Genomic DNA, 24,665 nt, shown 5'->3' with positions numbered 1-24,665 from the left:
AATGAGGGCTGATCTGAAGCACGGAAAAGACTCAAAATCCTTCATTTAGCAATTAAAAAAAGCAAAGATTAAATCTCCCTCTAAATTTATAAACATACTTGATTACTTTGGGAACTCCTTCCCAATTCTCTATTCCAAATGCTACATTTAAACCAACTCAAAACACTCCGTTATTTTGTTAATGCCATTAATTTGTTCATTTTTAAAGTTCATTGTCCTTTCTTTAGAATATGTATCACAGCACACACAAAGCCATCTGTTCAGTGCATTATGTCAAGCACACAGTAAAAAAAAAAAATACAAGAAGTCCCAGCTGCAATTTTACTATTACTTCATCAAAAATGTAATTTCCTTCTGCAATACTTCATCAGTCGATGAGAACTGTGCATGTGATTCACAAATAGAGTGAAAAAAAAAACCCCAAAACAAAAAGCCCCACAACAAAACCCCAAACTAACCCACAACCTCAAACTACAATGATGCCAACACCATAATCCATCCTCCCGTGGCACAACAGCTTGCGAGTCTGCCCAGCATGTACAGCCCTTCTGGATCCGATATCATTAGAGCTGGTTACAAACTTACATGTTTTAGCTAATTGTGGGTCAGAACAAGAATGGGAAAAGAAGATTAGCAGTACAGACTCACATTAAATAGAGATTAACAGAGCTAAAAATGAAAGTCACTGCTCTGTTCGCCTAATCCTGGCTCTTGCATGATCTCTGGAAATCCACCCTACTAAATACATTTGCTACTGTATTTAACAAAATTAAATATTGCCATTACTATTTTTTCCAATATTTCATGTTCCTAAAGCTTGAAGCATTTTCCCAAGCTACATCTTCTTCCTCTTTGAACATCATCCCTATTTGCTGTTGATTGCAGTGACATCTATTGGAGAGGCAGTGTTTGGCTACACAAGCTGCCTCACCTGAAGATCAATTTTCGGGTGTCATCCCCCCTAAGAAAATAAAGAATTGCTTTTCTCTTGTTTTAGCACAGCTTGGCATAAAACAGACTCCGCACAGTCAGATCCTCAAGAATCGTACTGATTTATCAGTGGGTTTGTTTTCCTTTAGTTGCTGTTAATAATCCTGGCATTTTTCCAAAGTGCCAATGATCATTTTCCCATTGTCACCCACAGCAGTACATAGACACTTCCTGAGGTCACATTTTTGCACACCCCATACACTTGACCTTCTACAAAGTCTCAGCTGACCTCTATTCCTTTTTTTCCATCTTTGTTTTTAATGAAAGCCACCATCCTTTCATGTGAGTACAGGTCTCACTGACACTATGGAAGCTGCTAAACACCTCAGGTATGGTGAGAGGACTCTGCTCACAAGCAAGTGCTTGCCAACCCCAACACAAGCCTAGACAAAAGGCAGTGAGGGGTCACCTGAACCAACCTACACACATGAGCACACACAGACTCTCCCCCTTTTCACTCTTTGCAGCCACAGGTTTATCACAGGGGGGAATGCCGAGTCAAAATACTAGAGAAGTTTTAAAAGCTCTTTGCTAGACAAACCACTGCTCCTCAAAAAGCATTTTAGGAAGATAAACCTTTACGCTTTCTTACAGCTTCATTGATTTCTGCATTATCTAGAAACAAAATATAAGGAAGGGGGCATTATTATCCCCTTATTAGATAGAGTTAAATACCCTTGCAGACAGGAAGTCTGAGCACAACAGTATCTAGTCCATTATCTTAGCCACCTTTCACAATTTTTTCATTATTATCTATTTTTATTATTTCAAGCTTATTTGAAACCAACCAAACCAATCTCAGTTGAGTAAACACACAAAGGATTTTACAGAAAGACAGAATACCAGTTGAAATCAAGGATTCCAAGTTCTTTCAACAGTTGTCTTTCTGGTTTTCTTACAATGGTTTTTTATTGGTTTTCCTATCTAACTTATGCTTGCTTCAAAACATTCACAAAGGTATATCTAAATTGTATAGTTACGAATGCCCCAAGGAAAACCTTACAAAACATTCCATTACGAGCTACTCTGCCCATCCATTTCCTCTGCTGCTTTTTACTACTAACCCCTCATTACAGCAATAAGCCACAACAGGGTGCACATTAGTCTATTAGCAGATTCTTAGGGCACACCTACAGCCATCCACCAGTCAAGGAAAACACACCAATGCCTATTGATGCAGTCGGTAGCACAGCTGCTTGCAAGTACAAATAGCTCCTTTGTATGCTCTCCCCTCCTTTTACGTGTTTTGATTTAAAAAAAAAAAGCCCCAACCTATTCAAACCTGATGTTTTTCAGGTTTGGGAAATCTAAAAACCCTTCTTCCTGCAGAGTGACCTCCTCCAAAATAAAGTGTTCCCAGCCTGTGGAGTAAAATACTCCAGACCCATGTTGTAACATTTTGAGGTCTATAACGTGAAGCATTTTGAAGGCTCCTTCTGTGGCAGGAGCTGTACGTTTTACAAAACTGTTTTAAAGCATAAACTGAAAACCTTAAAACAGCAAATGGCAAAGACCAAACAAAACCACATCACACAGGGTTAGAGCTGCATACTGACAAAGATTTGACAGTACCACTAAAAGAAATAAACTAAGAGGAAATACTATTTTTGACTCAAAGACTAGCAGAAAACTAAGAATTTAAAAGAAAAAGCATTGGAAGTAATGGTGGTTTAAATGATACTGAAATATGAAGAAGCAGCAACTCTGAAACTCAGGGTTTTGAGTGTAAGATGTGGTTGAAAAAGAACCATCTGGGACTTTAAGCTTCTTAAACCATAGAAACATGGAGGACACCGGGAGTTTCTCTAAACCAAGACCTATGTATGTAGTAGTTCTACTCCCAGCAAGGATTCACCCTATTTGAAAAGGGCCTTTGAAAAGGGAGAACATCCATAAGAAATGACTGTTAGTTCCAGCAAGTCAGCAATGAAAGCTACAGTTTCAGAGGTGGAAAAGCAGAAACAGAAAGGAGCACTGCCAAAAGGCAAGTGGATTTAGATCCCATAGGGGAAATCAAATCAATACCAAGAGGTTATTCAGCCACTTTAAGGGGAAAACAGACAAAGCATGGAGACTGTGAGGCGGTATGGATGGGACAGAAAGGAAAGGAAAATTTTCCAAGTATGGCAGGAAGACTAGCAATTCTTCGCTTTCTTTTTCAGTATGAAGGACAGGGAGACAAAAGATGAGAGCATGGGTCAAAAGAAAGACAAAAAAGAAAAGAGAAAAGCGAGCAAGGAGTAAAAATTATTAGTTGAGCAAGTACAGTATTTCTGGAGTATGAAAGAAATTGATGAACAGCTTAATAACACTGCAGCTGTATTAATAAAATCCATCAGAAGCACCACCAGAGGACAGATTTAACAGCTGTCCCACCTCAAATTGTCTGCTAAGGCCTCCCATGCTATTGGTAGAGATTGAGAACCACAGGAAGTAAATGAAAGGACAAGGGGTTTTAACAGGGCAAGGGGAATGGCTTTAACCTGCCAGAGGGAAGACTGAGATGAGCTCTTAGGCAGAAGCTCTTCCCTGTGAGGGTGCTGAGGCGCTGGCACAGGGTGCCCAGAGAAGCTGTGGCTGCCCCATCCCTGGCAGTGTTCAAGGCCAGGTTGGACACAGGGGCTTGGAGCAAGCTGCTCTAGTGGAAGGTGTCCCTGCCCATGGCAGGGGTTGGAACTGGATGAGCCCTAGGTCCCTTCCAACACAAACCTTTCTATGAGGATGAAAGAATTACATGGATGTACCTGAGCTGACACGACTTCTTCCCTTTAAGATAACTTATTTTCTAAATAAGGAAGAAAATAAACCTATTTCACCTGTTCACTGAAGCACGGAAAATTAGTTAAGGTTACAAAACCTGCAGTAGGATAATTGGGTGAGGAAAAGAAAATACGAACATGCAAACAGACAGAGCTATAAAGGTAAGTACTGGCCTGGGCTGAGATTTCTGGGAAGGGTGCTCAAGAATCAGGACAGAAGTTATGAACATCAAGTAGTTCATAAAAACAACACTGTACTGGGATTTACAGAGAAAATTTAGTTTTTCAAATGATCACAGAAAACAGACTCCATAAAAGCCCATTTCCACAGCTGCCAAGATCCTTAATATCATTAAGTGCAGTTGGATCATTTCTAACATGCTTTTTACTTCAAGGGTTGAGGCAGAAACTTAGTTTAAGCTTCCTTAGCCTGCTTTTTATTTTAAAGAAACAGAATGAGTTGGGGAACAATAAAATGGAGAATGTGTATCTTGGTTTACCAAGATGGCTATAGCAAAACATCCAACTGCAGTCAATAAAAAGGGTAGAAAGGACATTGATCTCAATAGATCTGCTGTCAAAGCTGGTAGGATTGATGAATTTAATATCAGAAGTAGCTTTACCTTCTTGGCTATCAGATGCAGCTGGCAATATCATTAGTGATGGCAGAACAGCTAAAAAATGACCAAGCACATCAATAAGAAATTATTTCTGTGCAAAGTATTAACTTAGGACTAGCAAACACTCAGATTGAGGCATACCCTAATTAGATAACTCAGGTGTCAGGCTACTTATCAAACATATTCTTTAACCTGGAATTATAACTTTAATAACAAGTTGAAATCTCATTACTGCAAACTGGAGTTTTACAGAGCTGGTTTGAAACTCAAGATAGATTCAAACCAACATACACAGACTGCAGTGAAATGCTCCTCCTCATTACTACTCCCCACAAAAACACTGGAAAACCTTCTTGAGGTAACTATGTGGCACATTTCAAGCAGATGGGATGATAAACTCAGTATGGGCAGGTGGTTCTGGAAAAATCTCAGTTGGTTTAAGAACTTGCAGCTTTCCCTTAATGCAACAGAGGCAGAGCTGAACACCCTGCTCCTGCGCCCTGACTACTGTTTCCATGAGAACAACCTTCCAAAATCCTTCTCATCTCCACCAAAGCAGCCCTATAAGTGACAAACCAACCAAACTCATTAATTATCTCGACTTCAATGGCCCACTATTGCCAAGGAAATCAGCAAGAGCAGCTGGAAGAGCTTTCCCACCAGCAGGCCCCAATTTAGGAGCTCCCACTCTGAATGGGAGCCATGGTTGCTACAAGGTCAAAAGCTACAAAGGCATCTCTTTGCTTTGGCTTACCCATAATTAGGGCAAACAAAAACCTCTCCAAGACAAAAGATGATAAGAATCACCCCTACAAAACCCCCACATGTATGATGATTTGGTACAAGAGAGTATAAAGAGAAAAGAGTAAAATAAGATAACTCGTTTTAGAAAATAATTTAGGACTCTTAACTGCAATCTTTGTATTCCGAAACATTTTATTGGAAGATAAGCTATGGATAATAATATTCTGTTTATCCAAAGTTGTAATTAACAAAGCAGCATGGAGGAATCTAAGTGAAGCTCTCAATTTGCAGTGCATCCTACTCTTTAGGTTCCTAGTCTTCCACAGAGCGTATATTGTCAAAATCCATTGTAAAACCCAGAACTGGACAATTGCAGAACCTTTCCCATAAAATGTGCTACAAAAAAAGGGGGATCCTTTTTTCAGTAGAGAACTGAAACAATAAATCAGCAGATTTTTCTTTTTAAAAGAAAATATTTTGCTTGAACAGCATTGTCTGAAATTAACTACAGGCTTTTCTGGACAAAGACTAAGCACCAGCGGCTCTCAACCTACATCTGCTCAACTGCTACCTCAATTACAACAGTAAAGCACAACATCTGCATTTCACTGCTGTCATCATTGTCACAGCAAGTCCTCTAGACATTACTTAGACATTTTTAGACTGAAAATAAACAAAGCCCTTCCGACATCTCTTCAGAAGAGCTGAGCTATGGCAGCCTGGCTGGGAAGAGAAGACCAAAGTTACACATCAGTAGCCCTTGGTGAGAAGACTGAGGATTAGATGCTATCACCACACTGAGCACTACTTCTCATAACACGAGCAATAAATATCAGATACGTTTAGCACAGTCTGATTGTGTTCCATAAATGTAATCTGACATAACTGTGGCACTACTCACTCTCTGCACAAGCATCCTCATCCTCCTCTTCATCCACATTAGCTTCTTCCACGTGCAGTCTTTCAAGTGCTCTATAAGGAGGTGGCAATTTCATTGGAGGTGGAGCTCCATACTTTCTCTAATGGATTCAAGGACAAAAAGTTACATGCACAAGAAAAGATTCCTATTATCAATTGCACTCTATGTGCACGTACACAGCATGTAAGTACAATGCTAAATTCTGCAGCATAGGCTTTTTATGCTAGAAATCAGAACAAGAAGTGACACTGAACACCAAGAAAAAAAGAAAGTACAGCTGTCCCTGCACATTTACTTGTTGACAAAATACTCATGTATCATCATAAACATGAAAGCATGAATATTCATCATGGATTAAAAATAAACATTAAATTATACCCCATTTCTCATTAGAGAATCAACAACGAAATTGGTACTGATAAAAGTGAAACTTTTAAATGCAAGATAAGAACTCAATCCTAGGGCATCTACAAATATTTAAACATAACAGTTCATTTATATTTCGGCCTAAATTTAAAAATGATTTTCAATTATCACTTGCAATAAAATTCTATTACCTCACATAAATACAGGCAGCTCCTATAATGATGCATATAGCGGCGCATAGCTGGCATACAGGAGCAGCTCTGAATCTAACGAAGGGGCTTGCTCATCTGAGCAACTGCTTTTATAGCTCCAAGTAACTGGATCATGCCTTAGTTTGCTACTTGATGTCACTAAATTACGTTCAACTGCATCCCATGCTACCCCACTACTAATAGCAAGATGCACTTTAGAAAGGGAACACCGTGCACAATATGCCATTAGAGCAACCAGAACGCCTGTAATTAATTTCCTCTATAGCTAGGAAATACAACTCAACACCCAAACATCAAACCCAGAATCAATTTTTTCCACTGTGCACAATGAAAGCTGAACCTGAATAAGGATTCCTAAAATCTTGAGCCTAAATTTGAATAGCCTAACTAGAAAACTACAGTGCAAGCTACATTTTGTGATATATTCATCCTCCCATCCACTTAAAAAACATTACAGGGAACTGCTGTATTGAAGACACTGTAACAATAAATGAAATCAATTAAATCCAAAAGAAATAAGAGCACACTCTTCTTATTGTAAGAGCACTTGGAAACACAACAGCTGCTTCCCCAGAGTATACAATACACAAATACACGTCCCACATTTTTGCTTGACACCAACACAGGTGGAACTGTGTGAGGTGTGAGGGCTCATGTCCTACATTACCAAACAAGTAAAGACATAAAACCTGCAGCCGAACTTTCAGCTACCTATGACAAATCACTAGTACCACTATAATTTAGTAATAATTCATAGTCTAAATGTTGACCCCTTGGCTTTTTAAGACCTTAAACATCTCATAGAATCCTAGACTGTTTGGATTGGAAGGGACCTTAAAGCTCATCCAGTTCCAACCCCCTGCCACGGGCAGGGACACCTCCCCTATAGAAGGTTGCTCCAAGCCCTGTCCAACCTGGCCTTGAACACTTTTTGTATTAACACAGCTTTTACCAGCACAGAGGCATAGCCAACCAGCAAAATAACGTTAATATCTAGTTTGTCCACAAGAAGCTCAATTGTTCTAAGTGGTTTTATATGAATTACTTCAAGCAATCATTTTTGAACAAACAGATCAATAAAGGAGGATAAACACCAACAAATCAGATAAAACCTCCAGAATTGAAGAGGTAATTCATCATGCAGGAAAAGGCAGATTTTCAGCTGGACATGGCTGCTTTCAAACCAAACTCTTTTGTGACACTTTGAAGACTGGACTAGAAATATCACTGATTCCCCATGGGGACGCAGACTAGTAATCCACTAATAGCAACTCTTTCCAACTCAGAGGTGCCCCTACTGTAGCACAGTAGGGCTGCTTTGTGAATCAATGTTCAAAGCTAAAAGGAGCTACATATTTATGCACCGAAGCTCTTCTATATTCCACCCACCAGTTTACAGCACCAATAGATGAAAAAGGTTTGAAAAAGATTTGACTCCCTCTTTAACCTCCGAATGCTATAGAATGCAGCACACTGGAGTCCTAGAGATTAAAGGCAGCACGTTGCAAGAGGATGAGTGCTTTTGAGATTAGAAATACAGATAACAAAACCCAGAAAAGGGGATTGTAACTGCTTCATTTTAAGTATTATCCACTGGCATGAAAGCATGACTTCAACACCTTGCTTGATATTTATGAATAACTGAGCCTCAGAGCTTCTGTGTCTGACAGGATCTGAAAGAAGTCTTGCAAAAAACTTTTGGAGGCAAGAGTTATCCAAACACCAGAGTACTGAGTAGGATCAAATGAAAAGTTCATCATATTTATAGTTGGTATGTTAAACTGCAGCGGGCAAAAGTTATTATCTGCACTAGTTCTGTCTCTGCTCCTCCAGTTCTGACACCCTCAAAGTATCAGAGAACGGTTTGGGTTGGAAGGGACCTCAAAGCTCATCCAGTTCCAATCCCCTGCCATGGGCATGGACACTGACTTACACTCATCAGTCGGTGCTCTTCCTGCAGGAAAATATCTAGGCCTTTGGAGCAATATGTCTGGGAATGAGAACTTCATTTTTTCCTTTACTGCAGTGATTAAAACAAAGCTACTGCTTTAGACCAGACAGCTTTTCGCTCTTTCAAAACTGCTGTGAAACGGTGTGGAAGTTACTGCGCAGGAACTGCCTCACAATTAGCTGGCCAGCTACAGATCACTCGGTCATTTCCTTGTTTTACACGACAATGGGAAATGTAGGAGACTTGGCAGATTTAATTATCCTGTAACATGATTTTACTGAATTTCAGCCAGCCCTCACATTAAGGATATTATCTGTGTACATGTTACTATTTCTCTGTTTCTACTGAACAAAGAGAATCAATTTGCCTCCATGTGGAGCAAAACAGGTACTTCCAGAAGGATGCTACCAGAGCTGCAGTAGAGGCTTCAGCACCCAGGGGAGACCCACAGAACATTTGTCAGAAACCTGCCTTGTATTTGACAGAAATTTGGCAAGAATTACTTGAAGCGAAGATATTTGAACAAAACACTTCAAATTTAATTTCAGACTTCAGTGAAGGCTTATCACAGAGTTATAATGACTGCTATTATACCATTTGATTTGGTAAAAGTGGGGTATAGCATTGAATGGAATAAATACCTTATCACTCTTGTTTTCTTTGTCTGAATCGTGATCTTTGCTGACTTTGATTCCCTTAGGCTGTATGGCAGGAACCTGAAAAACAATGCATAAATTACACATATTAGGAAGAGCACTGCAAAACAAACATCCAAAAGTTAGGTAATGTCAATGATAAAGCTCCCCAGTAGACTCTTTAGTTATGCCCCATGTAGAAGGACACTGCAGTGCAGTCTTTATATTACATTCTTTTACTGAATTTACAAACATGCTCTACTTTTTCTAGTGTTCACTGTTTGATATTTAGCCCCATCTCTTCATTCAATTCAAAATTACTCTGAAGTCAACATTATGGATCTGTATCCTCGATACAGAGCTCAGCATGGACTCCTGAAGTGTCAGTTCTTATTCATATAGAGAACACTCTCCATGCACAGACACCTTATAGACACCTACAGTCTACAGTTCAAAGCAAAGCAAAGCAAATTTCAAGTTATCTGGCTTTTCCTTGTCTCTAGATTGACTAGGGAAGTAAGGGTCAGAGATGCATCTGAACACTTGAAGTTCTGATAGGGTTTTTGGATCTTTTCTGTGGAAAAGCTGATACAGAAAAGGAGCCAACCCAGTTACCATCACTGCTTGAACACCTTCCCGCTATAGGTGGTGAAAGTCTTGTATAGATTTTGAAAGACTCCCTGGAACACTGGAAAAATAATGGACATAGATGTGCTGGATTTGTCTACAATTGACAAAAAGGTCTCCTCATTCCTGCTAATCCACCAAAATTCCTAATTAACTTCTCAGATTATACCAAAAGTACATAGAAGTCTTGGGATTTGGTGTGTGTACTTCAAGGCAGGCAGAACTGCATGCCTTTTCTTCCTAAAACATTACATGTTTTCTTGCCTTGGCCTTGAAGATGAGGAGATGCCTAAAGTCTCTTGAAAATTACTTTGCTCCCAAAGAACTACTTCAGGTCCCTGAGGTGATACGTTTTACATGGAGCTGCTAGTGTGAATCTGACTGATTTTAATTACACTTTTGTTCCTTTGGCTAACAGAGTATATTTTTAGATTATGAAATACGAACAAATTAAAACACACAGGGCCAGTCTCAATTACACAGGTGGCAGAACTGAATTAGCACCTAGTCAACAGATTTACATCTACTTGATTTACATCAGAGAAATGAGGTTTCAAATCAGGCCGGACAAGTCATCAATCAATGTGGTCTATAAGCAGGAACTCTGACAGAAAGGATGGACACAGAAATTGATGGAATTTGCTGATAGGAATTTAGCCAAGTTTCAAATAAGATGCATTTTATACATTTATGAAGTTCTGGAATGAAAACAGAAATAAACTTACCTTTGGTATGTTACACAAACCCTGAACTACAAACACGACAGGATTTCCCGCGTTCTTGATAGCTTCTACTGCTTCCTCATGTGTGGCATTTTGTAGGTCTATCCCAGAAACCTAACAAAGAAGGTTTATTTTTATTAGGTACCATGTCTTTGGCATACAGTCATTACAAGAGATCACACACATTTGCAGAAGATTAGTGTAGCCAAGGAGGAAGCCAAAAGCAGCCAAGAGAAATTATTTGTAAAGTATGCTTCCATCATGGTTTAAGGGGAAGTATGTTACTTAGTGATCAGAATTAAAAGGTGGCCATATGCTTCCCAAAGCTATTCTTCTAGATAAAAACATAAGGAATAGGCTTTTCAGAGAGTGCTGTGACATAATGGCAGGTATAATCCAACTCTTTCAGATTTTACCTGTTTGTGAACTAAACCTGTTTTGAAGGAAGCTTTCAAAACATCTAACAACCCTAAAGCACGTACAAGAATGGCACTTTCAGCTCAGATTCGCAAGCACACATCTGGAGAAAAATGAGTAAAAATCAACACAGAGCCAGAGATAAGAGCCAGGAAGGGCATTCATCCCCACTGCACCTTCCAGAATCAGGCATTTACCCCAAATAGTAGTCAATCAGACTGTTAAACTGCTCCAAATTGACATACACAAAATAACAGCCCAAATTCTAGTATGAAGAGTCTATGTTCCTCTATATATTATAAGTTCTGCTTACAAAGGTATGCTATAACTTATTACTCATTTATATGGGGAGAGGGCACTCATTTTTTTCATTTCCCCATCAGATGCCAGGACACGTGTTTTCTTAAATATAGAGGAGAATGTTAAAAGAGCTCCATAGTCAGAACTTAAAAAGAAGACAAGAGTACACCAGGGGTTTCATTTGGTTTTCAAAACACAGTGTCATCAATACTTCATGAAGTGGTGGCAATATTTTGTCCCTCTCTCCTCCCAAAGCTGCTTGAGTCAATCTTTATTTCTAAGAATGAAAAGGTAGGTTTATCTGCATTTACCTCAAGTATTTTATCTCCAGTTTTTAAAGCCCTTGTTCTTCCTGCTGGGCTGTCTTCCAAAACTTGTTTGATAAAGATCCCTTTAAGTTCTTCTCCATTCTTCAAGCGCTTTATGACAGTTTGTCCACCAACAATACTGATTCCAAGTGACACATGAGGGTCTCTAAAGATCTCAACACTGAAAAAATACATGTGGGTAGTTTAACAGCTTCAAACAGGGTTTTTTAAACTATTCATGCGAAGCTTTCAACAAATGTAAGCTTCTGGTCTTTCAAGACTTAATAGAGTAAAGGGATAAAGTCAGAAGCCTAAGAATGCTCTCAGCAGAGTTGGCTTTTTACCCCAAGCATATCTCACGCCACAAAGAACAAAATTCTGCTGCCAACAGTGCTCACTGGGCATAGGCTTTTATTTCAGAGAAAGTCAGGATAAACCAGGCAGGTCTTCAAATAAACACTCATCCTCTTCCAGGGTGAGCAAATTGTCTGGAAAGAGCAAACACTGCAAGCGGCATGTGAGACAAATAATAAAGTGTTTCATACAACTTTCTGACCACTGCCTTTAGTGTATCAGATGCATATTAATCAGCTTTAAGCAGAAACTTTCTGATCATATTTTACTTAGGACCACAAAAACAAGTCACCTAAAAATGTCAACAATACAACAAGGATGTGGCTAAAACTTGGCTTGGCAATTTGGAATCCTGCCATTAAATTTAGCAGAGAACCCATGGAAAAGGAGGCAGCAGCACTACATGCATTGTTCACACCTAATAGTTATTAAATGAGCAAGAACTTGTAGGTCATCCACAACGTAAACCCACCAAGCTTTCCCAAGTCAGCTGTATAAATAGAAGGCATAATTTTGCTGAACATCTGTTAAGAATTCACTGTATCTAAGAAAGCCCAAGGTACACAAGTACCTTAACATTATTGGCAGAGGAGGTGAGGAAAAACCCCCACAAGAACTAACCAGGCTAACAGAAAAAAAGACATAAGGTAAATGGGAAGAAATAATTAATCGTATGAACATACGTTCGTGGTGGTCCCCAGTGGCTGAAGTTTGGAGTTTCTTCTCCTTCTCCTTCTTCTCTCTCAGGTAATTCACTAATTGGGGGCAGAGGGGGGAAGGAATGAAAAATAAAGAAGGCATCAGCCATGCCAGGTCACAATTCCTGACATATTTTGTATCTGGCAGTGAGACAGCAATGCCTTCTCACACTGGCCAGTTGAAACCAAATGTGCAGCGTCAACACACCAGATAGGAATTTTTGTATTTAGGTTTAAATGTACTTAAGGAATGCTCCAGAAATAAACCTGATGGGCAGGCCAAATTTATAAGCTGCTCTGTGATATACAAATCTGTACTGCATTTACTCATTCCAAATGACTATTTAAGCAATTAACATTTACTTGCTGATAAATATGCTGTGATTCTTAGAGAGATATATAAACATCGTAGAACCAGCCTAGCTGACCAGACAGCAGATCATGATGCAAGAGGGAGAACATATCCTGTGTGTTCCATTAAACACTCCAGAACAGGGTCTTAGTTAAACTTTTATACTATATATGACTCACCTATTCACAGAATAAGAATGGAAATAAGGAATTGTATGCCCCCACAGAAAGGTTGAAGCAATACATCCTTGCATCCACTTTCTGTAGATTCTGAGAGCTGTAAATGCTACTCTTAAACTGCAAAAAGGAAGTAGGATGTCGTGGTGGAGGAATAATCCCCTCACTCTATTGTTGAGCTGCTATCCCTCTGAGGGAAGATTACAGATGAATTAGGGAATTACTGAGGATTTGAATCAAGAGACACCAAAAGCAGATTCACTCAACCAAAACTGGTGGGACACTTGAGAGATGTGGCAAATATCTACAAGCAGTGCCAGCTCAAGGTTTCTCAGCATTACTGGCAACTAAAACCTCCTGCACAGGACTGAGAGCCGTGGCTGAACTGCTCTTCCCAAAAGGAAGAGCAAAGGAAAGGGAAAACCAAGAGGACAGAGCTATGATAAGGATCCAAAGGAAGAGGCTCCTTATGCAGTAATGACCAAAACCACTAGTAAAGCCTATGTCTGTCTCCTGCAGGCCACATACATCCATAGTGCCCTTGCTATGAAGCAGAGTGAAGTAGGCGGCAGAGCCATTTGCACTGTTCTGTCCCAGTACGCAGGGAAGGAAATGTGGGGAGCAAAGATTCAATGAGGTTGTAAAGCAAAACTCAGCTCCTTGGGCAAAAGTCATACAACTGGTTATCTATGTATGTCTTACTGTTTCACATGGCTTTTTATGATTAGTGACCTAAGTAAAGCAAGAAGACAGTTAAGATCACTAATAGAAAATCTTCTAGAACCTGAAATCTTTCTCCATACCTGCACACCAGTGTTCTAGGATGAGCTAAGGCAGTTACTCTCCCAGATTCCAGGTTCTTGGAGAAAACAGAATCATCACCTTTTAGTTCTTCCTTTCCAATAGCTTCCAGATCAACAGCAAGCCCAGGTCCTTTGGAGTCAACATGAAGCTTTGTATCTGAAGAAAAGGTGTAGATGTGAACATTTGTTTTCTGTCCCTGTACCTTCCAGCTCCCCATGTTCTAAACATGGATGTTGTGTGATGATCAAGAGCTTTAGAGATACAGGATGTTTAAAGAAACTTTAAAGCACACTAAACACTTTTTTTTATAGCATCTTGCTTCTGAAGTACATGCAGTCATATAGTAACAGGAAACACCAAATCTTTGTGGAGCTGAGACACGCTTAGGTACATCTTACAGGACAGAAGCTCCTCACAAAATCACTTAATTAGAAATAGCAAATCCATCCTTTATGAGATATAAGATTGGTGCAAAGCTCTGCTCCAGCACAGAGCCCATCATGCTGGGGAAACATGATGTCATTCTGGTGACATAAGTATCAACATTAATTGAACTACCAGAGCTCCTGTCAAGAGTCATCAGTCTGGGGGCTACAAGATGCAGGTGACAAAGGCAGCAACCTAATCTCCTTTCTCCCAACTAGAATGCTGTTTCAAGGCAGGTTGATACATCTGACAAGGAGAAACTGCTCTTGAGCACAGATTACAAACCCAAGATACAGGGCAATTATCTACCATAGAGTTCACTTGCAAATTCTGGTTGTGGTAAAGTTATCTCCAGAGCCTTGTCAGCACAAAAATCTATAAAATCAGCAATCACAGGTGACAGAGACAAATCCCTGACTGAAAGTACAGGCATGAGCTATTTTACTTCTGTGTGGAATCCTACTGGGGGGGGACATCAGCTACACAGAAGAAAGTGATTCTCCAGAGACAGGACAAAGCTGCAGCCACTTTCAATATCACTCGTGACAACTGTAAGTGAAGATTTGGTGGAGGAAGCAAGATCATGACGCTGAAACCTATTTGTTTGACACAGACTGTCTTTGACCTGCAGAAAAAGTCTTCATTTGAATATTTTCATTTGAAAGAATCAGTGTTTTGGTATAAAATTTACATCTGTAAATATGAAATTATAAGTTAAGCAAAAAACTTCTTACAAACCTAAATCCTTGGTTTTTGCTCCTGACTGGGTACCTTCAGTATCAAATATGTCTTCTTGGTAGCCACTGTGTGCTGTGGTTCCAGAGAACAGTGAACTTAGAGCAGCATTTTCGTCACACTTCACAGAAGAGAATAAAATTAGAAAGCAATGGTATCGACTTACAGAGGGGTATTTGACATCAACATTAATTTTTACAGCAGTCACATTTTCTCAACTACATCTATATGTTTTCAGATAACTATGAAATACCAACTGCTTGCATATGCACTATATTAAGAAGAGGCATGAAAAATGTTATGTGCAATTGCAATACAAAGCAACTGTATCTACTACTTGCCTTTACGCTTGCTCATTTGTTGTTTTTAGGTAACAAATGTATAAATTTAATATTATGCACCCTGGTACAAAACTGTCACTAGAAGCTGCATTTTAGCTTGTTTATGTACATAATGCTAGGGACAAGTTGAACAAAACCTGAAATTTTCTGTGGCTGTGATATTATATCCTTTCCACTTCAGTTTTTTCCCTATAAGAGCATATATCTGGGAAGCTGCTGCATGGAATGCTGATATCATCACTTTTTTGGCTGATGAATGAGCAAAGACTCGGGAGGAAACAGCTAACTCTCAGAATACTTGAGGATGATATACAAGAGTTTCACAATTTACTTGAAGCTCTGTCTCCTACTCCTTCATCCACCAGTATGCCTGTTACAATTGCTTCTGCTGGATCATTTTTCACTAAACTGCACTATCATCTGACCCAAGGGAACTGATTTGGATTAAAAATAATGAGGAAAAGAGGAAGCTCCTCTCACTGACATTGCTGCTGAAGCCCCTGGACTACTAAAACCATGAAGTGACATTCTGCTGTTACTGACATGCACCATATTAGTACCGTCTGCAAAAAAGAACTGAGCCCACAAGCCACAGATGGGAAACAAGATGCAAGTCCAGTTACAAGCTCAACATATACCTCATTCGAGCACTCAAATAACACACACCAAGTACAAAAGGACAGACTGTGTCCAGTAGAGGTACCCAGACCTCATCTAGCAATTAAAACACTAGGAAGACTCCTTTATAGGGTATAGGCCTGGAAATTTCCTTGAGGTGTAGGTCCCTTGGTGAGGGTACAGCACTGAGACCAGTAAAGCATTCCTTACCATTTGGTCTTTTTTGCATGGATATTCCAGTGACTGTTTTGGACTTAAGTTCATACTGGATCTTAAGCCTTGTATTTCAGTAGTCTCAAGCTGCTTTGCCCATCGTTCTGTATCAAGGTTCCTCTCTGAAGTTGCCTTCTGTCCACATGATGCATTATATTTCAGGAAGCCTGCATCTTCATCATACTCATCCACCAACATTTCCTGTTCTTCATCCATTTCTTCTGTTCTGGGTTTCAAAAATTCATGCATCTCCCAGGACTCCTTCTCACACTCGTTGTCATTTTGAGAAAGCTGAAATGACCTTCCCAAGTGCAAACTTGGTTCATCAACCAGTTCTTGTTTAAAAGGAGTTTCATCTCTGAAACCCTGCATAAAACATTATAGGAATATAGATTTTACATTCTGTTTCTTGCTAACTCATTTAAAATTATGGTTTATATTAGGCCTATATTAAAAGTACAGCCTTATTTTTGAAGTGAAAATCTTGGACCTTTTGCATTTTCTAAAAGAAAATGCACTTTGTGACTTACGATTTTAACACCAAAAGTAGACACTGAAGTTTATTTTTTAACTATAAAGAAATTTATATTGCACATGTTAGGTATTGCTGCAGAAAAAAACAACTTGGACTGAAGTTAGGGAATGAGAATTATTAAGTAACACTATAAAATCTACAGGAAAAAGTATGCCTAAATCAAGCTAAAACACCTCTGTACTCCAGACTTACCTGCTGTTGCTTTATGAATGCATGTACATTTCTTAAGATAACCATCAGCTAAATAAAGAACAACCTAAGCGCTTGCTTATGCAGCAGCATCATCAATTAAAAAATCCCAACCAAACCAAAGACACACTTGTTTGTCCCTCCCTTGGGTATTCCATACAATATTTAACCTGTGGAAGAGGGGAAATGGATGAACCACCTAAAAAAAAGGAACATAATTGACTATTATCTAAAACCTTTACTGTTTTAAAGGGAAGAGTGCTTTACTTTCCACTGAATTAAACCACAGATCAACAATCAAAAAAACCCAAACAAAACCAAGAGAAAGGGTATCAAAACCCACTCTGAAAGATGTTGCTCAACCATTCTTTTTCTAGGACATGTCAATGCCCCCCCAGTTTCCAATGCTCTCTGTTTCTCCTAACTCAAATGAGGTGCTATTCATTGGCCCAGGGTGAATCTGCACAGGCATCTGGAATTGTACGCCTTGCACTGGTACCAGAGAGCTTGCCACACAGAGAAAGCTTCTCCTCTGTTTCCTTCAGGCCCCCAGGTACATACGCCCAAACCCAGCCTTCACTGAAACCCCAAACACTGAAACCAATCTACAGATTCAAGGGTCCTCAATCAAAATGTTTTTCTTTCCATTTCCTGCCCCTTCCCAGCCTCCCCGAGGTACTTCACCATTTCTGACCTTTAGTGTCAGAATCCTTGTTTGTGAGGTCTGTACAAATGCAGAAGCAAAAAACCCCCAGATGCTGCCAAAATGTTCACATCCTTCAAGTGAGAGGCAGGAGAGAAAACTAGAGACAGGCAAGAGCAGAATGAAACAATGCAGTAATACCAGCTGGCAGGAAAGCAGCGCAGTAGCAATCTAGAAATCAGCACATTTTTCATGAGCATTAAACTGTGCTTTAATCTATGTGACCTGTGTACCTTGATCTCAAAAAACACCCAGTCTGAAGAGACTCTAATTCTCTCCATCTTTACTTCATCTCTTTTCAGTTCCCTTTTGCAGCATCATTCCCCAAACGTTTCTGCAAGAGGCACCAACTTCATTGTTAATAAAAGAGTTGACTTAGCTCAGAAAGCCCACAGCAATCTGTATCCCCATCTCCTGGTACAGCAGTTAGGAGTGTATCATCACTGAGTGCTGCACTGCAGTAGCAGACGCTACCAATGGAACAGGGAATACTGCAAACTTGACAGTAAAGTCTACTGTTGTAGCATATCAAATCTTCAAGTTCCCTTTTTTTAGTGTTCCAAGCCAGCTTTGTCAGCACTATGCTGGTGCGTAAGAGTGGAAGCCATCGTGACACACCACTCTTGGCTCTTACAAGAGCAGGTGATATAATAAATGGATGGAAATCTTACACCACTGCTCTAAGCTATTACCACTGCTGTCATACATAAGGTAAAACCAAATACAAGCAAATACCTCTGTGCGTCTTTTGTACGCATTGATCATCCCAGTTTCTATATTCAGCAGGACTTTAAGAGAAAATAGATCCTTTGTTTTAAAATACTTCATAACATTCTTTCTCTGCTCCCTAAATAAAACTAATCTGAGCTGGCAGAGGAGTAATTGCTCTGCCAGGAACCCTTCCTATGCATCCAGAAAACAGCAACCTCCCTTTTCCATCATGAAAATCAGTAAACACAACATCCAAGCTGATTTCCACATAGTATATATACATCCACCCTGTGATATCGCTCCTTTTGGCTCTAATATACCATTTCAGCATTAAAGATTATGTTTGTATTCAGAGACAGGTAGACATGTTTAGCAACAAGAAAAATCTACAGTTTACTTTTATCACTGTGTTGCAGTTCTGGGTGATCCTTTATGTATTGTCTTTTCTGGTCTAAAAAATGCATTTACCAATATGCATTAATAAAAATGTTGCAGAGCACTTGAGAAGAGATGAAAACTCAAAGATATCCACATCTCTCTCACTGTACACAGGTCAGTATTGCAGTATTATTGCCTATTACCCTGGTATCTGAGTTACTCACTATGTTTAGTGCTTCATCCTCCCACAATAAACAGAATTATTTCTCAGAAAATAAGAAAAAGAGGAGAACTGAGGAAGAGAGAGATCGCTTAAGACCACATATGAAGTCTATAAAGAACAAATTTCAGGCTTGCCTTATACACAAGACTTTTTTGGTTTGCTTCATTATAATAAATAGTGTTCCACTTGCTTTGCAAACCTGAACCAACTACTTATGACTAATAAGAACACAGCATTCCTGTTTCATACCCAAGGGAACCCAAGGTATTTTAATGGCATAGTAAATTTGATAAGGCAGTCTGGGAACCGCATTGGTAAGTGCTATGCCTGTGCTTACTGTTCCCAATATAATTAGTATACAGTTAGCTGTTAGAGACTGTTTTAGAGGGGAATCCAGCCTGAAGTCTTATCCAAAGGACATAGGATTTTCTTACTTTAACACATCATTTCCTGTCCATATAAACTTAAACTGAAAAAAGAAACCAAATACCTGTGGTGCTTCAAGTATTATGGAGAAATTATCTATTGGTTCTGGAGATGCAGGGCTGTTTTTAATGTTGCTGGAATCCAAACTGTGCATGTTTTCCTCCTCTTTGCTTTCTCCCTAAGAAAGATATTCAAAATGATGAGCCAGGAAAACAAAGAAACAAAAGCAATTCCTACATTTTTCAATAAACTAAAAGCGAGAGAGAGAACCAGACATTAGAAAAGAGGTGGGAAAAAGTTACAGGACTATAAAAAGGTAAGTTGTAAATGGAAAAGATGAAAGAATAAAAGCTGCTGTCTTCAAGATGTTAGTACAGAGACAGTAAAAAAATAAAGAGCTGTGTAGGAAAGAAAGACAAATACAATGAGATGAACAACAAAATAACCACTTTTTAGAAAAGGGAAGAATATATTTGACAGCCTTCCTACACTCCTATTTCACCACTCCTGAATTACAAGCACTTTCTATTAGATGGTGCTCTAACGGATTTTGCCTAGGTGCCCTTGATGCACAATGCTACAGTGCTCTCAAGTAAACTACTGTCTGTTCCAAAGCCCAGATTCTAGAAAAAGGAAATTCTACTTGAATTTACAGTCCTGACTTCAAACAGATTAAGTTTCTTTGATGTCAGTGGAGTTAAGCAAGCACTCAGCAGTGTCTTGGAGTGAAATGGACTTCAGCACGTAGCTAGCTGATTTGCTGAATGCCTCAAACCATGTTACACCTATGCACAGAGCCAGCACGCATGCGTTTGCCCCAGTGAGTTTTCTGATTCCACATAGATGCTCTTTCAGGAGGAACCTGAGCACGCTGGTTTTCCAGTCAGATCTTGTGGACATTGAGCTACTCATCTGCCAGCTAGCCAGAATTTCTGGACATGTTGAGGTGTAAGCACAGCAACCTAGTGACATGGTTTAGTGGTGGACTTGGCAGTGCTGAGTAAAGGTTGGGCTTGATGATCTTAAAGGTCTTTTCCACCCTGGTTGAGTCTACGATTTTAGTTGCTTTCCACATATATGCATACATTTACCCTGAATTTCACACACCCCACAGCCCCGCCAAATAGAGCAGCCTGGTCTGTCATAGAATCAAATAGCAAAAGTTAAAATAAGTCCTTACCACCAAAGGCTTCCAGATTCCAAGAGAAACTGTACCGGGGGGCACAGATTTCAGCACTTCCACTGCCTCTGCCAGAGTGGCGCGGTCCAAGGACTTCTCATTCACAAACACCAAGCGGTCACCGGGTTGAAGCTCTCCCCCACGTTCAGCTACTCCACCTGGCACCAAAGAGCTGATCACAATGGCTGTTCTGGTTGGGTCTAAGGGATCCTGAAAACAAACAAACAACAAAGAATTACAAGGAAAAAGCCCACAAAAAGATGAATGTTGAGTATGGGAAGAGCTCTTAAGCACGTTCCTCATTTAATGCTACTGAAGCATTGCTGAGACGCACAAAAAAGACTGCCTACCTATCCTGCCAAGGCTTACACTTTACAAAAGAAAGGTTTGCAGAAGGAAGATATTCCATCACTTGCCTAATCCATTAAGAAATGCGTGATTTGAAAGCTGACCGATACCCTGCCTGCCCTCTTTTTACGTACACAGGGGCGGCCAGGCCAACCTGTAAATAGAAAACCAAGGCTGGCACTCTTCCACAAGCCTCCGTCCAGCCTGTTACGTGGTAACGTTACATAAAATAACCATTCTGCAAGCCATTCAAGTGCTTCAGAGCAGCAAACCTGACGTTAAAAGAAATCATGGCAAGATCAGAAATGTAATTTCAAATATGATTATATTAAAATTAAAAAGCAAAGCCCAAAACATTCATGAATAGCAGCATACATTTGCTGTATTACTGCAGTGTTCCTGCTTTGTCAAATCTGTGTGACAACTTAGAAAAGACATTTTCCCCACCCATGAAGCCTCCTTAACAGAGGATACAGGGGACAGCAACAGAAGGGTCACTAAGATTATTGCTGAAGACAAGAAGTGCTGCAGTGGTGTATAAGGAATGTGAAGTACAAAACATACACATTGGAGAGGCTGTGAACTGATTTTCACTTGATTTTCTTGCCCAGGATTAGCCTTTGCGTTGTGCCATGCACCATTCCTATCATATTCAGCCATTTAAGAATTCCTCCTCAATGGAATGAAATGATCAGAAGTTATTCTACAGAGGCAGAAAGATTCATAAAACAAATTTATGGGGTTTTTTGCTTCCTTGTTTGTTTTTTAAACATTAGAATGAGCCTTTCTTCCCCTTGCTAAAGGCTCATAAAGCTCAGAAATGCTCCTTGTATGCACCAGGTCTTCAAATGCATAATCATGTACTATTTTTCCCTCAGGACTTGCATCTTATTCAGGGCACGGGAGGGATAAAAAGAAAAGGGCAAAATTCAAATGACAAAGACCACCATGAATTCAGCACCTCAGCGTTAATTTGAAAACAGGACTGCTTTTTTAACTCTTTCTTTTTATATAACTGTGCATTGCTTTCCTAGGGAACATGGGGGGGGTTAAGGTATGTGCAAACATATGAGGCAATGAATGTAATATCTGTAAACAGCTGAAATGAGAGAACTGAAATTAGAGTTCAGCAGGAAGAGCCCTGCTGAAGCTGAATTCAAGTAAATGCATATTAGCAATGATTCTCTCCCATTCTACTGCTTAATCCTGCCATTTTATAATCTTCCCAAGCCCTGGGTATCCACATTGTACGGAAGAGGCTTCCTTGTGAGTATCGTGTGCTGATAATCAAGCCCAGCACCCTCCCTCTGCTGCGCGATGGTGTGCTGCCTACTGAACCCGTGCCAACGCGCTCGGGCTCCCCGACTGTTCCTGCTCAAACCTGCCTCACACAATGCCGAGGGGAAAGGATTTCATTTGTTTCCAAGAGCAAGCTATCCATGTTCCGCATACGCTTTGGAAATTTTTAGAAACAAACCAAACCTGAATGCGAAAGAAGAATCCAAAGGATCCCAAGATGTAAAAAATGAAGAATCCAAAGGATTCCAAGGTATAAATAAAAGATTTTGCTTTAAGAGCACTGAATTTTGGGAATTCTTCCCTTTGTGTAGATTGTCTGCTTTGCCAGCCCTTGCCCTCACCCAAACCCACGTGCCCAACCATCCTGATGGCAGCTGACCACAGAACAAACAGCCCATCTGACACAGACGGCCGAGATGGTTTTCATTTGGGGGTTTGCTCCAATGCAAACTAAAACCAACCTTTTGGGCTTCTTTGCAAAACCAGGATGGTGTCGAGAGAGCCACTTTGAAGCAAGTGAGGTACTCTTCACGTTAGGAAGGCTTCACTATAGAACTAAACCAGTTAGTTTGCCTATCATGGGCTCACCTTGCCATGGCAAGCGAGGTTTATGCTGGTTCCCTAAACGGGCAAATGAGCTCTCAGCAAAATCCCACCTTTGCTGACACAGCAGCATTTATAATATGACTGTTGCTGGCTTAGCTATACTGATAAAAAATGAACAAAACATCAGCCCTCATCCTTACTGATGCAGGGAAGTGAATGCCTGGCCCAGTAAATATGGCACTGGCTGGGAATGTGGGAGAAACAGGTTCAAATCCCTGCTCTGTCTGATCCAAAGCTGCTCTTTTTGGGGTTCCAGATCACAACCATTTAAGTAGGACGTGGGAATCTCACCATTAGCTTCTTCTATGCAGATATTTAAGTTCAGCAGCCTAACTACCATATTTCTGATGAGAAACAGCCCTATTTCAGCTTAGGTTTCCACTGAAATAAAAACATTCTGGCTTCAATAAATCATCATGTCACGGTAAGAGATAATTTAGCTGAAAAGCTAAATTAAAGCTTGTGTTCCGACAAGCTTTAATCCTCCTGCTAAAAATGAAGATAGAGTTCATAGAGTCCTAAGAATGATTTGGGTTGGAAGGGACCTTAAAGCTCATCCAGCTCCAACCCCTGCCATGGGCAGGGACACCTTCCTCTAGAGCAGCTTGCTTCAAGCCCCTGTGTCCAACCTGGCCTTGAACACTGCCAGGGATGGGGCAGCCACAGCTTCTCTGGGCACCCTGTGCCAGCGCCCCAGCACCCTCACAGGGAGCATTCTTTCCTAATGTCTAATAATACATGGCTCCTATATAGCAAAGTTTTGAGAACAGCACAGTTATCTTTGCTGCTTCACAACACAAGAGTCTAAGCCATGTACGCACTGGAATTGCTTCATGAACAGCAGCAGCAGATATCTTCTTAAAAGGGGACCATATTAAAGCCCGTTGATCAGGCAAATACAAAGCAGGGTTATAATTACTCTGCTGTTTTCAAGCAGAGGGAGCTATTGTACAGGAAGAGAAGAGCAATACGAACTACAGAGACAGGGCTAAAGCAGTAATGCGAGCTGTGCTGCAAAAGCCTGGGTGCTTGTCACCAGTGCCCGTGAATGGCAATGTGATTGCCATAAGGAATGCAGCAAAAGCTGTGTGTGAAGACACAGACCTGCTGGATTTCAAGGTGTAATCATGAAAACATATTCCTTATAATTAAACGAGGGTGGCTGTAACTGGATTGCACTGTGCTCGTCTTACCAAAACAAAAGGAACAATGTTGTTTTGAAACCTTGCCTTATGATTTACACTCAAACCCCAATGCACCCTAAAGACCAACATCTGCTAGAACAAGACAGCAAACACTGAATTCACCCTCACAGCTTGTAAGCAGTGAGTGCAACTGGACTGTACGGGTCGTTGCCTTGCTTTTGAAAGAAAGCAGTGCTAGAAGCAGGCTGAAAAAACAGGTTCTCACCTTTCATACTAACTGCAGAAGGCAAGTTCACTGTGACAGGGTCCTGATGGACTCCGGAGCCACCTCCGTATTAACAGAGCTGCCACAGCCACTCAGGGTTACTAAACTACACACCTAGCCTAAGGCTCTTCATAATCAGTCAGTAGTGATTTTTAGTCACTAGCAGTTCAGGTCCAGATTTCACCTCTGCTTTAAAGTGAAAGGCTCATTTCCTTGGATAGAGTTTACAGGCTGGGAAGAAGCTCCCTCCCCAAACCCAGAGCTAAGATGCTGCTGTAATGGTACTCAGCTGGGATACAGAAGCGACTTAACTCCAATAGTTCAAGCAAATATTACACGACTTTGCAAGACAGCAGAGGGAGCGTGTATG

General features: G+C 40.3%; 1 protein-coding gene across 2 annotated transcripts in view; it reads right to left on the bottom strand.

The window, feature by feature from the left end:
- The window catches only part of PATJ (PATJ crumbs cell polarity complex component), a 148,830-nt gene that overhangs the window by 79,619 nt on the left and 44,546 nt on the right, over window positions 1-24,665 (bottom strand). For both annotated transcript variants that reach the window (XM_057409336.1, XM_057409338.1), the window contains exons 17-26: window positions 20,633-20,842; window positions 19,517-19,630; window positions 16,285-16,653; window positions 15,119-15,236; window positions 13,954-14,110; window positions 12,608-12,679; window positions 11,574-11,751; window positions 10,549-10,659; window positions 9,203-9,277; window positions 6,015-6,132 (exon numbers count right to left, since the gene is read on the bottom strand). In XM_057409336.1, the coding sequence (XP_057265319.1) occupies window positions 6,015-6,132; window positions 9,203-9,277; window positions 10,549-10,659; window positions 11,574-11,751; window positions 12,608-12,679; window positions 13,954-14,110; window positions 15,119-15,236; window positions 16,285-16,653; window positions 19,517-19,630; window positions 20,633-20,842 (1,522 nt within the window). The remainder of the gene's footprint in view (window positions 1-6,014; window positions 6,133-9,202; window positions 9,278-10,548; window positions 10,660-11,573; window positions 11,752-12,607; window positions 12,680-13,953; window positions 14,111-15,118; window positions 15,237-16,284; window positions 16,654-19,516; window positions 19,631-20,632; window positions 20,843-24,665) is intronic.

The sequence above is a fragment of the Pezoporus wallicus genome, unplaced genomic scaffold (assembly GCF_028554395.1).
Source record: "Pezoporus wallicus isolate ANWC-B61680 ecotype Strahan unplaced genomic scaffold, APGP_CSIRO_Pwel_v1 contig_8108, whole genome shotgun sequence".
Taxonomy (NCBI): domain Eukaryota; kingdom Metazoa; phylum Chordata; class Aves; order Psittaciformes; family Psittacidae; genus Pezoporus; species Pezoporus wallicus.
This window is presented reverse-complemented; position numbering and strand designations above follow the sequence as displayed.